The sequence below is a fragment of the Centropristis striata genome, chromosome 15, assembly GCF_030273125.1.
Source record: "Centropristis striata isolate RG_2023a ecotype Rhode Island chromosome 15, C.striata_1.0, whole genome shotgun sequence".
Classification (NCBI taxonomy): Eukaryota; Metazoa; Chordata; class Actinopteri; order Perciformes; family Serranidae; genus Centropristis; species Centropristis striata.
Genome location: NC_081531.1, coordinates 23,251,932 through 23,270,190, shown reverse-complemented (window position 1 = coordinate 23,270,190; position 18,259 = coordinate 23,251,932). Strand labels below are relative to the sequence as shown.

The 18,259-nt window shown below is 37.5% G+C and overlaps 1 protein-coding gene across 1 annotated transcript in view; it reads left to right on the top strand.

Annotated features, from left to right (window-relative positions):
* The window catches only part of LOC131986860 (sodium/calcium exchanger 2-like), a 38,026-nt gene extending 19,767 nt beyond the window's left edge, over nt 1-18,259 (top strand). Inside the window, exons 7-11 of the mRNA XM_059351996.1 lie at nt 4,337-4,440; nt 7,902-8,014; nt 11,454-11,553; nt 14,272-14,538; nt 16,383-18,259. Coding sequence (XP_059207979.1) covers nt 4,337-4,440; nt 7,902-8,014; nt 11,454-11,553; nt 14,272-14,538; nt 16,383-16,759 — 961 coding nt within the window. The 3' untranslated portion in view covers nt 16,760-18,259. The remainder of the gene's footprint in view (nt 1-4,336; nt 4,441-7,901; nt 8,015-11,453; nt 11,554-14,271; nt 14,539-16,382) is intronic.

The following is an 18,259-nucleotide window of genomic DNA, read 5'->3' as shown; positions in this document are numbered from 1 at the left end:
TGCTTTTCTCGTGAGCACGAGATGCTTTTCTCGTGAGCACGAGATGCTTTTCTCGTGAGCACGAGATACTTTTCTCGTGAGCACAAGATACTTTTCTCGTGAGCACGAGATGCATATTGCATGCGCGCATGGTGTCTGTAAGAACACCCTCTGCATTTCAGCTTGTTTCTGTATGAAAACGACATTACAGGAGTTAGTTCGGCTATATTTTGACCTGGGGCCTCATTATAAGGACATTGCTGCTTTACTTGAAAAAAAACGACAGTTGTTTTCCCAAGATAACGATATAATTAATTTGAGATCTTGAGAAAACAAAACAATAGTGTAGTCCAGACGCATAGCCAGTAATGTAATGTATTTGTAACCCGGCCCGTGTGCGATGAGCCTCTCCACACCCTGGGACTCTGCGTTGTGTTGTTTATGATGATGGAGGGCGGAGGAGGGACCAGTCGGACACCGGTGGTCGTTATATTGCGGCTCGGACCGCGTCGTGCTTTATTTCTCACAACGGCTGGCAGCTCAACCTTAAACAGTACAAGTAAACACTGGCGTGAGACAACAGAAAGATTAAAGGCTTGTGTTGTGTCCTTACTGGTTTCCACACTAACTGGTTGCCGATGCCTATGATCTGCGCAGTTTCTGTTACGCGTGAGCTGTCCGTGGTACTGAAACAACAATCGCCGTTAATATGATAATTTTCTGTCTGATGCAGGTCTATGTTATGCTGTACGTTAACACTTTAGCGAGCCTACTGATTGGGTTCATCTGTAGTCGGCACTTTGTGCAATAAAATTATTTATTGTGCTGTGCGAGAGAGCCAACGCAGAGTCCCAGGGTGTGGAGAGGCTCATCCCACATGGGCCGGGTTACAAATACATTACATTACTGGCTATGCGTAAGGACTACACTATTGTTTTGTTTTCTCAAGATCTCGAATTAATTATATCATTATCTTGGGAAAACAACTGTCGTTTTTTTTCAAGTAAAGCAGCAATGTCCTTATAATGAAGCCCCAGGTCAAAATATAGCCGAACTAACTCCTGTAATGTCATTTTCATACAGAAACAAGCTGAAATGCAGAGGGTGTTCTTACAGACACCATGCGCGCATGCAATATGCATCTCGTGCTCACGAGAAAAGTATCTCGTGAGCACGAGATATTTTCTCGTGCTCACGAGATACCAAAGTTTTTTTTTATTTTCACCATGTCCCTTTAGGGGCTCCGTACATTTTCAATGGACTCAAGTGCAGATTTTTATTACATTAACTGGGTTATTACATTATCGGGAATTTATTACATTATCAGGTTCTACCCCCCCCCACCCCATCCTGGGGTTATAATTTAAGATCCAGACATTTCAGACATCTAATAAATAAAATCCTTCGTCTGGTTAAATATATAGATCAATGTCAAAGTGTATTGTAAAATTGGCCAGAGTCCTTCCTTTCACTGGTGTAACGCAAAAATAGAACAGCCTTCACTGTGCAGCTGTCCGTCATTGTGTAATTGGACGTCCTGCTTGTGCCGCAATTTCAAAATCAGTTCATAACACGATGTGTCTTTGGCATCAGCACTCTGACACATATTAGTGAAAATGGAAGAAGATGCTTTAAGGTTGAATCTCCACGATTTAGCATTTAATATTTCACTGATCCTGTCTGAATTTGGACCATGGAAATGTGTTCTGTGATTATTTATTTTACAGTACAATAACAGTTATTTATAAATAACAATAATGTATATGTATATATACATTATTGTTCGTGGGATAAAAAATAAATAAATAAATAAATGTATAACTTTCTGAATGGCATAGCTATATATACTTTGCATATACTACATCATCATCTGACGCATATAAATTAATTAACAATAACTTTAGCGACTGAGACGACATTAATTAACTTGACCAGCAATGTATCAAGATGATGTTTATTATCTTGAGCTAAATATTCTGGCATTTGAAGCGCCACCATTGGTGAGTGTAGAGTGGACCAGGAGAGGAGCATTCCCATCTGGGGCCGAACCAGATCCACAGCAGTGAGACCAGCAGGAGTGATGCTGAGCAGGACCAAAGCTCCACACCCTGTGAAAGAGAGAGTAAAGAAAAGTGGAGGACTCTGGGAAAATAAAAGCTTGTGTCATGTATTATTGAGACATCAGCGAGAGAAGAAAAGAAGGGCCCGGTGTATCGTGTCCCCCGACACATTGGGCCTATAGCGGCAAAGCTAGGGGCTGGTCCAAGGCCTCAGCCAGCCCTAACTATAGGCTTTGTCAAAGAGGAAAGTTTGAAGTTTACTCTTGAATAAAGAGAGGGTGTCTGCCTCCCGAACTGAGACTGGGAGATGATTCCACAAGAGAGGAGCTTGATAACTGAAGGCTCTGGCTCCCAATCTACTTTTAAGGACTTTAGGAACCACAAGTAACATAGAATTTTGGGAGCGTAGTGCTCTAGAAGGGTAATATGGCACTATGAGGTCTTTAAGATATGACCATTTAGAGCTTTGTAAGTAAGAAGTAAGAAGTCAGCAACCAGACATAGTGACTAGGATCTAATGGAGTCTGATGAACTGATGTATTTCTTAAGGTCATCATTATCTTCTTTCCAGTAAGGAGGCAGAGCCAGACATGACTCTTAAACTCTTAAAGTTGCATCTTCCCAAGTCAGCAATATACATCATACATTATTAAGAACGTTTAATCAAATCATTTTATAAAGGATAAGGATAAGGCTGGTGATATTCTATAATTTTGTCAAGGTCAAAGTCCATGAAAAGATCAAAATAGTCTATCTCTCAATATTTCTCCTCCTCAAAGCTTCAGTCCTGCTGGTTCCTACTGAAGACAGAAGTCTTTCATTTCAAAAATAAGCCTAAATGATTTCCTAAAATAGCCACTTAGTTTTTCGACAGAATAAAACGTTTTTTTTTTTTGTTTGTTTTTTAAACACTTTATAGTTTTTTAACACATCAACAATACAAAACACAGAAACAGAATACCCCCTGTAGAACCTGATAATGTAATAAATTCCCGATGATGTAATAACCCCAATAATGTAATAAAAATCTGCACTTGAGTCCATTGAAAATGTAATAAAACCTGATAATGTAATAACTTCCCGATAGTGTAATAAAGTGCATTTCCCAATAATGTAATACACTTTATACCAATAATGTAATAAAGTATAACACCAAGCACCTTTAGATTTCAAGACGCTGTTGAATGCATTCGTGTGTCATGGATACCTCGTTTGTGAAAAACGGATGAACGGGTCAAAAACACTTTCGTTGTTTTTTTACTCTATTAAAAAATGTGTTACGGTAATGAATTTTGCTCAAAGTGTCTCTAAAAATGTCAAAAAAAAATATTTTTCAAATATATAATAATTTCATATTAAACGGTGACTTTAGATTGTATATGTTATAAAGAGAAATATAGTTAGAAAGAAATATAGTTAGATCACCCAACACCCTCAATGCTTTTATATTTATACTACTTTGGCCCCTTAGAGCCTCTAGGAAAAGGGCACCTGACCCTCACTGAAAGATTACCAGGTGGAGGAGGTCCTTAGACAGAATTACCTGATGACTTGACACCTAAAGATAATCCCATCCCTGATCAGGTGTGGGAACCTCCAGTCACCCCATGTAAGCTGAGAGATCCTTTTCCCATTAAATTTTCATCTTATATAAGCTGTGTTTGCACATGGACTAATTGTACACTTAGTGAAAGACTCTGTTATATAACAAGGGGTCTAACAATTTGCAGAGAATAGTTAATGGAGAGGTGTAAGGGTGTGGAGCCTTAATTTTTCTTTTCTTTTTTCTGTTTTTCTGCTGAGAACACTGTGCTGTGTTTCTACTCTTCTTTCAAGTTGTCAAGAATTCGTTGTAATGCATCACAAAATAACTAGCGACTTTGATTAACTCCAGTATTTTTATGCTACAGGTCATTTAGTATAGTATTTCTTTGGCACGCTGAGGAGCAATGGCACACTCTGTTTAAGCCTGAATTATTTAAAGGCACATTGTCATTTATTATTTATGTCACTTCAATTTGCGATGTGATTTACAGTAGCTGGTAGAGAAAATGTTTTAACAGTGGAAGTATTGTTTATTCAATGTATGGACCTTATGTTCATAGTATTAAGTAGTAATAATAAAAAAATATTTGTGTGCCTTGTCTGTCTGTGTGTGTGTGTGTGTGTGCCTGTGTGTGTGTGTGTGTGTGTGTGTGTGTGTGTGTGTGTGTGTGTGTGTGTGTGTATGTGTGTGTGTGCCTGTGTGTGTGTGTGTGTGTCTGCGTGTCTGTGTATGCATGCTTGCATATCTCCAGTCAGATCCTACAAGTGCACATTATAAATGTGGAGGAGTATGAGAAGCAGGAAAACTTCTTCATTGTGCTTGAGGACCCCAAATGGCTGAAGCGAGGAATCTCTGGTAAGTTTGTACTCTTTTTAAATTTAATCTTTATTGTCTACACGACTTTCATGGTTATTTTAAGATGTGAAGTAACACCCTATGATATGATAGTCAAAGAAGAATTGTTTATTTACACCAGCATATGATATGACACTTACAGACAGTAGATGGCAGCAATATCCAAGATCTAATGTCAAAACAACGACAGCAGCAACACAGGAGGCTGAACGCTGGGCACACTGCAAAAAAGGTGTGTCTAAAAACAAGATTAAAACACTAAATCTGAGGGAAATGATCTTGCTGCATGGACAGAAAATTTCACTTTACAAGATTTCTTAAATTAAGTACATCGCTGCCTGCAGCTTTAATTTATCTTGTTTTAAGAGTTGATTTCTTATTTAAAGAAATTAAATTTAATCTTAATTTAAGAAATCTTGTCAAGTGAAATTGTCTGTCCATGCAGCAAGATCATTTCCCTCAGATTTAGTGTTTTTATCCGGTTTTTAGACACACCTTTTTTGCAGTGCACATGCGTCACAGCCACTAACTGAAGATTACACACTGCCATTCTCTGCTGTCTTTGTTGCACTGTAGAACAGGCGCTGCAGCCAATTATGAAGTTGGTACCCTTTAGTTGCTTGTTCCCTGTCAATGTGTCAAAAGGATGGTGCAGGAACTGGATATGTGCTTGTTAGTGGAGGTCAAAAGAATCAATTACATTAGTTTTTAATGTACCACAATTTCTATCATTGGATAGGAAACAGTGAGAGTGCATGTTGCATGGTGAATTTTAGATAATCTTAAGCCACTCTAATGTATTAGTCCCTGAAAATAGTGACATTGTATTGAATCATTGTCTGTCTTTCTTCACAGCACTGCTGCTAAACCAGGGTAAGATGGTTTGGGAGTTAAAGATGCAATGTGCAGCATTTTTTAATTCCAAAATATCATTGTGAACCTGCAAATCTGATAAATGAGACAATTGGACACTTTAGTCTCACACCATCTTCATTAAGATCATTGGCCCTCTTTTATCAAACGAGCATACGACAGAAAGTGAGCGTAAAGTGGGCGTACAATCATTTCTACCCAAGGCTCGGCATTTATCAATGTGGACGTTAGCGGAGGGTACGATCAGATCTCAGTCTGCTCTCAGCTCGGGTACGCAGGTTTGAGTCAGCATGAAGTCCACACGTCTGAGTCTGAGAATTGATCTATAGTTAGACTATAGTATCGATGCCTGGAGCTGATAAAAGTCTGTGCTGTTTTGTTTTTATTTGTGACAAACCAAACCATGTTTAGACTACATCATTTATCATTAAAACATCACTTAAAATAAATACACCCTGCGACCGTGACATTCTTTAACCAGAATACTAGCCAAGGATATTAAATATTGTTGTCTTCTGTTAGTTACCGTTATTGTTATTATTATTATCCAACTGTACACCGGAGCGTCAGCGTCTCCTCCACCAGTGATTCTGACCCAATAGAAACATTTCCAGTCAGCGCTGCCACACACTCCTCTGACTGGGACAGAATTATTACTAAATGTAAAGAGGTGAATAATATTTCTCCATCATAATGATAGCAATATTTGGATATTCTATAGATTATTAGGCTTTATATATCAGGATGTAGAAATGAAATACTTCAACCTCACCAGGAGTTTAATGCTCCACTACTACTCTGCTGACAGCACCACTGATTTCCTTCCTTTTCGCTTTTTATGCTGCCAAACAAAACCAGTTTGTCGTGTTGCAGCTGTTGGACGTCAGCGTTTGACTTTCTGACTCTGAGAAATTCCTCTTCTTTTGGAATTAAAACTTACTTTAAAACATTGTTTACCTCCTTCAACCAAAAACGCTGTGATTGGAGAGATACGATCATTTGATAAATCCCACATGAACCCTGTTGTAAGACAAAATATACACTCAGATCTGTGCTTTTTTTCACGCTCGTTTGATAAATAAGGGCCAATGTGTTTCTTAACATTAATTGCATAAAAACCCCTCCCTTGAGATTTAAGGGTCTTGCTTCCTGTAGCAAAAAGGATTTTGCTACTTTCCTTTTACACTTCCTGGAGTATTTGTTTAAAAAAAGAGAGCAATTAAATTTCCACTTGATGTCTTTGTTAAATATCTGAAAACTTAAGCTTCATTTTATGCTACTTCTTGTTTTGTGCTCATTATTAGTTTTGTCAAACAAATGATAGACTTTCACCCAGGAGTTTCCCGTGTGAAAACATTAGTAATCATTTTTTCCCCGTGTGAAACATTAGTAATCGTTTTTTTACATAACTTGCGTTTATTACGTAACTTTTGTGGTTTGCGTTTGTGAATCACGTTTTTTTACAGAACTTTCAGTAATCACATCCCCCTCGTAACTACTTCACTTCCGGTATTTACGTACATTTATTTACTTTTATACTGTCTTTTATCTTACCTCAAAGTTTTTTGCCCTAAACCTACGTCTCAGGCGGGTCTCACCTGCCGAAATGCCCCTAATTTGAATATGAGCAATCCTGAGCGATCTTTTGTCTGGACTTTTTGTCTGGACTTTTTGAAGTCCCTGTTGAAGAGCAGGGTCCTTTTTCTCCCCTGAAAACAGCCTGGTTACTGATTGGATAGATCGCTAAGCAGGATATGACATGGAGCCGCAGGGGTCAGAGGCTCTTCTTAACGAGCCAGCTTGTTAAGAAGAGCCTTCGACCCCCATGACTCGTTAAGAAGAGCCTCCATTAGCAGCAGTTAGCTACAGTTAGCTCTGTAGCAGTACAGTGTGTATGTGCTGCTGCTGCAGGAGGTGTTCACTTAGTGATCTCTGTTTGTTTACAACAAGCACCAGACACTCTGGTGTACACTAACTGTGCACAGTTAGCGATGCTGTTAATTCACAATCACTATGTTTATGATCAGCGGAGACTGTGCATAATTAGCCATGCTGCTTTCAGCTCCTGACGTTGTGCACAGTTAGCGACGGTGAAAACCGTACGTCACCTCTGGAGTCTCTAAATCCCTCTGGGGGCTAACTTGTAATGAAGACACGCAGAGTGAGAGGACTTTAGAGAGGGTGTGGCCTGAGACTTTCCCGGTGGACACTTTCCCCCCTAGTGGAAACACAGCTAATGAACTCTGTCAGTCAAATGCTTTGAGTTATAGCTGGAAACAGTCAGGATGAACGGCACGATTGGAGGGAGTCTGTCTGGAATTAGGGCAAAAATATGTCCTTGTGACCATCCCAACATCCTGTTTACATTATGGAAGCAACGTCTCTCTAAATGCTACACACAGCACCTTTAATAATGCTTGAAAGTGTGTGAGAGTGCAGAATGTTTTATCATCATTATGCTTTAGGTTTGGGCATGTAGACCTTGGCTGGCCTTTTTCTTTGATGTTTTTGCATTGTTGTTTTTTTTTTCAAAATACAATAAACATAAATATATAGACATGATGATTAGATTGTGTGCTCCTTGACAGGTAACCCCACCCCTGAGGAGGAAGAGGCCCGGAGGATCTCTGAGATGGGCAAACCCATTCTAGGAGAACACAGCAGGCTGGAGGTCATCATAGAGGAGTCCTGTGAGTTCAAGGTGTGTGAGTGACTGATAGGATTTAATTAGCATTAGTGTACAACCAAATCACTGAAGACAAGGGACTGACAAGCAAATATGAATCAGAAACTTTTTTTGAGTGACTATACAGAATATTACGACGGAGATTAGGGCCAATTATGAATATAAAAAAATACAGACCCAGGGATGGGGGCTAATATAAATCTACAAGAAAAAGGGTCAAAGATTTACGAGATTAAACATGGCAAATCTGTGAGGAAAAATTCTCAGATTTATGAGATAAAAAGTATGAAGAATAGCCTGGTGTTTTGTTTTTCAAGGTTCTACATCACCATATTTCATTCGTTTCTACCAGCGGGATGTCTCCCGCTTTTCCAAACAAAACACTATTTTTCCGACTTTTTCCCTCACAGATTTGCCACTTTAATCTTGCAAATTTGCGACTTTTTCTGGAAATATTACCCCCCTCCCCCGGTCTGAATTTTTTTATACTTGACCCTAAAACTCCGTCGTAGAATATTACTATTATCTTTTGTGAAATACGTTACAATCGTTTGTTTAAATTAATATTAGGTGACAGGTGAGTTTACTTACCATACATACATTCTTAATTTGACTGGTATTGTCTTTCAAAGCTTCAACAAATAAAAGCAGAGCTTTGTCTCCAACTCAGAGGCTGAGTTGGAGACAAAGCATCTGTTTTTTGAACGCACAGTATAGAATTTCTGCTGGGGTCTGTCACTTAAAATAATAACAAAAGAGTTGCTTTTATGATTTTATTTTTTTATTTGCAAACTTAGCATTAGAGGAGCGATACAGCTACTGTAGCCAATGTTTTCCACGCTGTAATCTGTGGTCAAAACTCAATATTGAAATCTCATATCAAAAAACTTGCACTATGCTGGATTATTGCGTTGCAAAAATAGCAGCAATTGATAACATTGTATGATTAACATGTGCTCTCTGACATATCATCTGGTGTATCCTGTGTTTCCCCTTAAGTAAGAGCAGCTACAGAGGGCAAAGATTATATTCCATTATACTGACAGAAGACCAAATATAATGTTCCGGTGTAGGTACCAGATCGACTCGGGGTCCTTCGCCTGTTGATTACGTCACACAATATGATTGGCTGTACGCTTGAATGGGAGTACAATGTACAATGGACAGCTGTGATTGGCTGTACGTCAGACAGCTGTGATTAGCTTTACATCGTGGCAACCGGCTGTAGTCATAGCAACGTTTGCCTGTGGCGAAACCAACGTTCATGTTTTTATGTATCTGTGTGCTAAGCAGCAATAAACTGCTTTTTATTTTGACTATATTGAATAAGCATATCACCGCAGCAAATCCAGCCTCAAGTATCACCTCAATGCAAAACATATAGCAGCTAGCCGCTAGTGTGGTAGCTAGCGTGGATTGCGTTTTAGTTAAAAAACCAAAGTATTATAGTTTACAGAACTGAATTTCTGAAATGTACTATATTTCTAAATATGCTATTGCTACACTTAATGGCAAAAATTGCACTGGTCTGTTGGTCTTGAACAAAAATAAACAATATTTTTGTTGCTTAAGCTTATGTATTCAGTCAATATTCAATGGTATACTAAAAATCCATGTGAAAAAAATTACTTCTCACTGTTCTCAGGTCAAATATTTATATGCGATTAAAATGTGATTAATTTCGATTAATTAATTACAAAGCCTCTAATTAATTAGATTTTTTTTTTAATCGAGTCTAATATATATATATATATATGTAAATAAATATTTATATATACTTGCAAGCTATTTTTCACTTATGTGTGTGTATTTGTGTATACACATATAATATATATATACGCACACACACATACACACATCTATCTGTCTGTCTATCTATCTAAAAGTCGAAAGCTTCTTAGTTTGGCCGAGTGGCCTTGCTGTAGCGTTTTGTGTGATGTAATCAGCAGCAGACGAAGGACGCCAAGCCGATCTGGTACCTCCACCGTCATCACAGATTCATCTGGGTTTGAACAAAATTGATAACAAATATCTATCTGTTTTTAGATTTTTGAATGCTGATATTTTTCTGATTATAAGTGTTTTTGTTCATTAACCACCTCACTCCCTCTTACTCGTCAGACTCCCAATGGAGTACTAGACCAGGTACAGTTTCTACCAGCATTCTGTGTGTGATGGGACTCATTAGACTTTTCACATCTCATTATCTCATTTCCCCTGATTACAAAGACATTCTATATTTTATTATCAACCAATTCTACATTCTCAACCTTTTTTCATGCATTACACGCATCATGATTTTAGATGTGTGTGCATTCGTGTGTGCTGTGTATAAAATTTTGGGAATGTTTTGCATCATTGAAGTCAGCGTTTATAGTGTTAATATGTAGCATGTTCATATCTGCCATACTGGTGAGGGATTATAACTGGGCCTTGCTGGTTATTTTTTAAATTTTATTTAATTTCTCGTTAGTTTAAGTTTTATTTTGGTTGTGAACTTTTGTTTTCAAATTCAGTTGGTTTTAATTAGTTTAAAATGAATTTGTTTCAATTTACATATATACCAATGTGTTCCTGCATGACAAAGGCATAACAAAGGACATTTTTACAAAAATTTTAGATAGTTTTGTAACCACACAATGCAGTTTCAGTTAGTTATCTTTTTTTTTTAACTCATTTTTATTTTATTTTTCAGTTAACGAAAATGTTTTTTCAATTCTAGTTTTAGTTATTTTGTGATATTTTTTTAACTATAGTAACCTTGTCTGCCCCCAGCCTAGAATGCTGCACTGTAAAAAATGTCTGTAGATTTTACAGTGAAAAACTGCTGACCTTAAAATAATAAATGGTTTAATTCAGTTTCAGTAACAATGAAACACCGTAAATGTATATATCAGCCAAAACAGTATTTTTTACAGTTTTATTTTTAATTTTTAAATACATTATTCCACTGTAAAATACATTGGCATCGTGTTTGTAGCAAAAATATACTGTAATATATATACAAGCCATCACTGGAATTTCTATTTTTTGAATTTTTATTTTTTGAAAAAAAAACTTTTTCTGACTGTTAAATGTGCTAAACACCATATCTCTAACAAAAATATACTGTAATATTTAATGGTAAAGTCTCTAATTTATGCAGCATTTATAAAATATTTTCTTGTCAATTATATGGCAGAACAGCGTTTCTTTTGATGGAAAAAGTTTTTATTTTTTTACGGTAAAATATGGAATAAAATGGCAATCTTAAACGGGCAATCAAGAGTGCCGTTTTTTTTACAGTGTGCTGTTAATCCTGCAAACAAAATCATTTTCTTATGTAACCAGGGGTTTAAACTTTTTGTTACTTCCTGATGAGGGTGAAGTGACAGAAACATGAACCCATGTGTTCGGTGTATATTAATGTGACTTCCTCTGCCTCATTACTGACCTCTTTAATATGTTGTAACAGAACACAGTGGACAAACTCCTGAAGGACACAAATCTGGCCGTAGTGCTTGGGACTCACTCATGGAGAGAGCAGTTCATTGAAGCTGTCACAGTCAGTGCAGGTCAGTGGCTAATACATGTTTGTGTTTTTTGTACTTTATAAATTAGTCTTTTTTCTAAACATGTTAACTTAGGCGGCATAGCTAAATAAAGGGGACACACCGGACAAAAGCACCAAAGTTTTTCCACATTTCACCATAGATTTCAATTTTTCGTAGGAGCCACTTCATCAAGATTGTGGATCGGAGATGGCAGCCATATAAAGTCTATGAGAACCAATACATCTTCCAAGCCACTTAGAAGGTCAATCTTGGTGTCAAAATATACATTTTCTGGGTCAAGAAATCATTTAAAGCTATTGGGAGTATCACTAGATGATTATTTAATTTAATTTATTTGAGCCTATCTAAGCCTGCAGTGGACGGGTTAAGTGTGGTTGTAAAGGTGCAAGGGGCTGTGGTTCAAGGTGCTCATGCAAGAAGGCACAATGGAATTGCGAAGGTCTTTGTAGTTGTAAATGTAACAAATAATATGAATAAAGCTAATAAAGTTCAATTAAATTTAAGCATGTTATTCATTTGTCAGAATATGTGCACTGTATATGACCTATATCAATATACATCCAACCGCTTAGGAACTTTGAAATTACCTCAATACAAATGGCGAAAGTGAACATATGTATTTAATCAAATAATCATCTAGTGATATTCTCAATAGCTTTAAATGATTCCTTGACCAAGAAAATTTATATTTTGTATATTTTGACACAAAGGTTGACCTTCTAAATGGCTTGGAAGATATATTGGTTCTCACAGACTTTATATGGGTGCCATCTCCGATCCAGAATCTTGATGAAGTGGCTCCTACCAAAAATTGAAACTCATGGTGATAGAGAGCATGTGGAAAAAATGTGGTGCTTTTGTCCGACGTGTCGCCATTCTTCTCAAATCTGGTCCAAAGCAGCTTGACTATCAGTTTAAAGGAATAGTTTGAAGTAGGTTTGGATGAGCTTCTTATCCATAGTCGGTGTATCACCCCAGTGTAGAGGAGCAGGTAGGAGTAATGTATTGCTGTAAAGGGGACAGCAGCAGAACATATTTTCACCAGCCAAAAAACAGATATGACCATGACTCACTTTCACAATACTAACAATACACAGAGAAAGAACATAACCCTATTTATTTATCCCAAATTGCAGCTAGCTACGTTATATTTACATTCAAAAGACACAGTTTCAGAGAATAGTTCAACATGTTTGATGAAATATGATCATCAGTGGTGGAAGAAGTGTTCAGATCATTTACTTCAGTAAAAGTACTAATACCACACTGTGAAAATACTCAACTACAAGTAAAAGTCCTGCATTCAAAACTTACGGAAGTAAAAGTACAAAAGTATCAGCATCAAAGTGTATTTAAAGTATCAAAAGTAAAAGTACTCGTCATGCAGAATATTCCCACACAGATTGTTATATAATCTGATATATATTCTAAATATATTATTGGTGCATTATTAATTATTAATGGTGCATTTTATGTAAAATCTGACCTAAAAAGTAACTAAAGCTGTCCGCTAAATGTAGTGGAGTAGAAGTATAAAGTTACTTAATACTGAAATACTCAAGTAAAGTACAAGTAACTAAAATTATACTTAATTATAGTACTTGAGTAAATTACTTAGTTACATTACACCACTGATGCTCATTCATTTCTTTTTTAGTCAGATGAGAAGATTGACTCTTGTGCCTTTCCTTTAAATATGAAACTCAAGCCAGCAGCTGATTAGCTAAGCATAAACACTGGAAACAGAGGGAAACAGCTAGCCTTGTTCAGTCCCAACAATACAAATTCTGTCTACCAGTTCCTATCTAAAGCTCACTAATTAACACATCATTCATTGCTTTGTTCAAACCATATGAAAATGGGCTGCACGATTATGGCCAAAATGATAATCACGATTATTTTTTGATCAATATTATAATCACGATTATTAGTCATGATTATTCATCTTGTTAGGAAGAACATCTGTATTTTTATTGCACTACTTTTAAACAAACAATAGGAACAGTTTTTAGTGTGTGTACAGAGTGTCTGGTGCTTGTTGTAAACAGAGATCGCTAAGCTAACACCTCCTGTAGCAGCAGCACATACACACTGTACTGCTACAGAGCTAACTGTTAGCCTGTTACCAATTTGCAGACTGAACGCTAAGGGCTTAACATCCCCTCCGGCTCTGCAGCTTGGAGAGACTGCTGCAGGAGGACTGTGCCACTTCAGAAGGAGTCTCCAAAAGTCTCCAATAACACCAGAAAAAGTTGCAGGATTTGTCTCCAGTCGCTTTTTTGAAAAAAAAAAGAGGGGTCTGAAAAGTCGCTAAATATAGCAACAAAGTTTCTAAGTTGGCAACACTGCTTCACCGGCTTTTACAAATGGCGCCTGTTGTTGTGGCGTCCAGTACTACGTCACATCCTGCTTAGCGTTCTATCAAATCAGGAACCAGGCTGTTTTCAGGGGGAAAAATCAGCCCCGCCCCCTGGTGGTTGGTGGACTACTGGTGTAGAAAGACCTTGATTAGATATGCAGGAGAGCCGCATTTTAAAATGGAAATATCGCCGACGATCAGGTTAATTAAATCATGGCGGCCAAAATCGTGACCATGATTAAAATTTGATTAATTGTGCAGCCCTACTCTGAGGCACTTAATGTGCTGGACTATTTGTTGTCTGGTTTAGCGAAGGCTTGCTTTGTTTGATTTATCTTCACTGTGTCTCATTTAAACAGGTGATGAGGAGGAGGGTCAGGAGCAGCGAATGCCGAACTGCTTCGACTATTTCATGCACATAATGTGCGTTTTCTGGAAGATTCTGTTTGCTTTCGTCCCTCCCACGGAGTACTGGAATGGCTGGGCATGCTTCATAGTGTCAATCTCTGTCATTGGTATACTAACAGCCATTATTGGAGACCTAGCTTCTCATTTTGGCTGCACCGTTGGCCTGAGAGACACTGTCACTGCGGTGGTCTTTGTAGCACTGGGGACTTCACTGCCTGGTAAGTGATTCTACTGGTGAGTCCTAGTGCTGGGCCAAGTCATGTCCTGATATGTTTAGGTTGAATATCCATATACGATATATATCCCGATATTTTTATCACAAAGTGAGAGCAAATGTTCGGTCAAAGCCAAATATGACATTTCACAAGTAGTTTTATTGAAACTGTTTATTTAAGGGAACATAGATATTGTGTAACAACAGGAGAACTTTTTTTTAAATCAAAGCTCCATAAAGTGCACATTTAAATAAAAAAATATCTTAAATAAAAATAGCCTCTGAAATAAAATAGGCCAATCTTTTTCTAAAATATATATATTTATATGAGAAAAGAATAACGAACACTACAAAAGAACTAAATATGACAAACCCTAGTAAGGGCAGCATTTATACATAAAGAAGAAAAAAAACTGTTGATATATGCGATATGGTCTGTACTGTTCTCATCTGAGTTATGAAACAGTCAGCTAAACTCATCTCTACAAAAATCTCCTCCAATGATCAGACCAGTGAAGTACTTGGCAGGATTTTAATGAAGAAAAGGTAAAACTGAAAATAAACAAATAATACAGACAATATTAACCATGTGCATAAGTCAAATATAACAAATATAACTTACAACATGTTAAATCCTCCTAAACAAATATACAAATACAAATAAACATACTCACTGGCAATGCCACAAGAATAAAGACGGATGAGGATTGTTGCTCTTGCCAATAACAAAACAGGACTCCTCTAACCTTAAGGAGACCAGAGAGTCACCAAAATAAAAGTCACCTCTTCAAAATAAAAGTTCTTCAATTTCTTCTAACTGTTACATGATATGGTCTAATTCCATATCACATTTAAAAATATATATATTTTTTTTTAATTCGAATTAATTAGAGGCTTTGTAATTAATTAATTGAAATTAATCGCATTTTAATCGCATATAAATATTTGACCTGAGAACAGTGAGAAGTAATTTTTTTCACATGGATTTTTAGTATACCATTGAATAATTGGGCGGCTGTGGCTCAGTTGGTAGAGTTGGTTGGCCCCCAACCGAAGGGTTTCGATCAATGACTGAATACATAAGCTTAAGCAAAAAAAATATTGTTTATTTTTGTTCAAGTCCAACAGACCAGTGCCATTTTTGCCATTACGTGTAGCAATAGCATATTTAGAAATATAGTACATTTCAGAAATTCAGGTAGCCTATAGGTAGGTAGACCTTCTGTAAACTATAATACTTTGGTTTTTTAAGTAAAACACAATCCACGCTAGCTACCACACTAGCCGCTAGCTGCTATATGTTTAGCATTGAGGTGATACTTGAGGCTCGATGTGCTGCGGTGATATGTGAATTCCTTGTTGCATAGCAACACAACCATGCTCTTATCTTATTATGCTTCCATCTGTTGGTTTTTTGTAACAAAATGTCCCATCATCCACGGGGCGACCCAAAGTGGTCTCATCAGCTTCTTCCTTCATGTTCACTGTGGTTTGTTGTTGTCTGAACTCATGAACGCTAGTTGGTGCTCCAGTATAATCGGTCCGCCTGAAACTCATCCAGTGAGAAACGTTCTGCGGTGCAAAAATAAGTGTGATTAAAATGCGTCCATTTTTTTAACGCGTTCATTTTTGTGTAATTAATTCATCTTAATTAACGCGTTAAAGTCCCGGCCCTATTAAAAATATATCGATATATCACCCAGCACTACTATACAGTAAACTCCTAACTGGGAGGTGCACACAGTAATGTCAATGTATATGTCAATGCACGTAATCCTGAAGTCTGTGCCACTGAAAGGATAATGTTTTGGATTCCACTGACTATTTATTGATGGACTTTTCTTCCAGATACCTTTGCCAGTAAAGTAGCTGCCACTCAGGACCAGTACGCGGATGCATGTATAGGAAATGTGACAGGAAGCAACGCCGTGAATGTGTTTTTGGGCATCGGGGTGGCCTGGTCCGTGGCTGCCATATATTGGCAGGTCAAAGGTAAGGTCTTCCGTGTTGACCCGGGCTCACTGGCCTTCTCCGTCACACTCTTCACCATCTTTGCCTTCCTCTCTATGGGAGTGTTGATGCTACGCCGGAGGCCGTCCATAGGCGGCGAACTTGGTGGCCCGCGGGTGGCCAGAGTCCTCACTTCGCTTCTTTTCTTTGGACTCTGGTTCCTCTACATCCTCTTTTCCAGCCTGGAGGCCTACTGCCATATACAGGGCTTCTGAGAGAGCACAGCTGGGGAGAGTAATGACACACCACACGGACATTCACCTGTACAGTCACTGTACTATCACTGCGATGATCATCACTTGACAACTGCTGCCATGGTTCATAAAACAAATGTATACACACCACAGACTCGCAAATGCAAATCTGTAAGTCACATACACTGCAGGACGGTTCCAGTCAGCAGAATTTATTGTGACAGCCCTGATTCATTTCTTCTTAAGAGGACTAAACAACATGCAGTGACTGTTTTTGATGGTGGAGAGCAAGGCAGGTCAGCGTGTACTCTGTGAAGTCACTTTGCTTGATACTGGCTTGGTGCCTGATGGCTCCTAACTGGATTTCAAGTTTTGTCTTGTTTCTCCTCACGCTTATATAGGATGCACTGAAAAAAAGGTGTGTCTAAAAACAAGATAAAAACACTAAATCTGAGGGAAATGATCTTGCTGCATGGACAGATAATTTCACTTGACAAGATTTCTTAAATTAAGATGATTAAATCTAGAAATAAGCATGTTGAACACTTAAAATAAGAAATTAACTCTTAAAACAAGATAAATTATCTAACACTTCTAAATCTAAAGTTTTTTTTAATCTTGGTTAGAAACAAATAATTTGCAGTGTGGGTCAGATTAAACTGCCTGAACTAGTAATTGAATAAGACATACAATTACAGATGTGCAATATAAGGACACCTCTGAGTATATCATCATGCAAACTGTCATTCAAGTTTGTTGTCAGTAAGCAACCAGTTAGATTCATCTGTAACGCAGCTCAAAGCAAAACTGCTTCTGCTATGGTAGCCTCCAGTTTTGTGCACAGATTTTGAACAATAGTAATAAAACTGTTGACTGGAAGTGTTTGAGTTGTCTTGGTGTACGACGTTGAATGGAAGTGCCAGCCAGCCAATCAGAAGTGTTTTCTGCGGCCGTGGTATAAACAAACTGAGCACAGCTTGGTGACAGTCTGCTGTTGTGTAATGTCTCACACTGATTGTGTTTCTCTGTTATGTCACATGAGGCATTGTTTAGTGTAATGTAATGCAACTTCTGAATTCAATCTCATATATGTATTGATTATAGTAACAACCAGAAAGGCTATAACCCAATATTAAAATGTATAACAGACAAGGAATTACACAGGCAAGGAATTTATAATAAGACTTGAAATGAAAAAAAATTACCTAGTATCTGCCATTGAGTGTGATTGTTTGAAAGTGATGATTCATTCACCCCTAAAGTCTTATCTGTTTATTTATCAATGGTGTAATGTTAATGTCTTTGTAATTTATGTAATGTATTTAAGCTGACATGGACAGAAATATATTGTAATTTATTGTAAGCTGTCATAATTACATTGACATTTTGAAATTTTAATGTGTGTCTCCTTTGGATCAACCACACAGTTTGTGTAAGTATTACTTTATTATTAGTACAGAAGAAGACAGATTGTCTAGGATTTGAAGCAATGTCCAGACTTTTGTGGAGGCAATATGATTT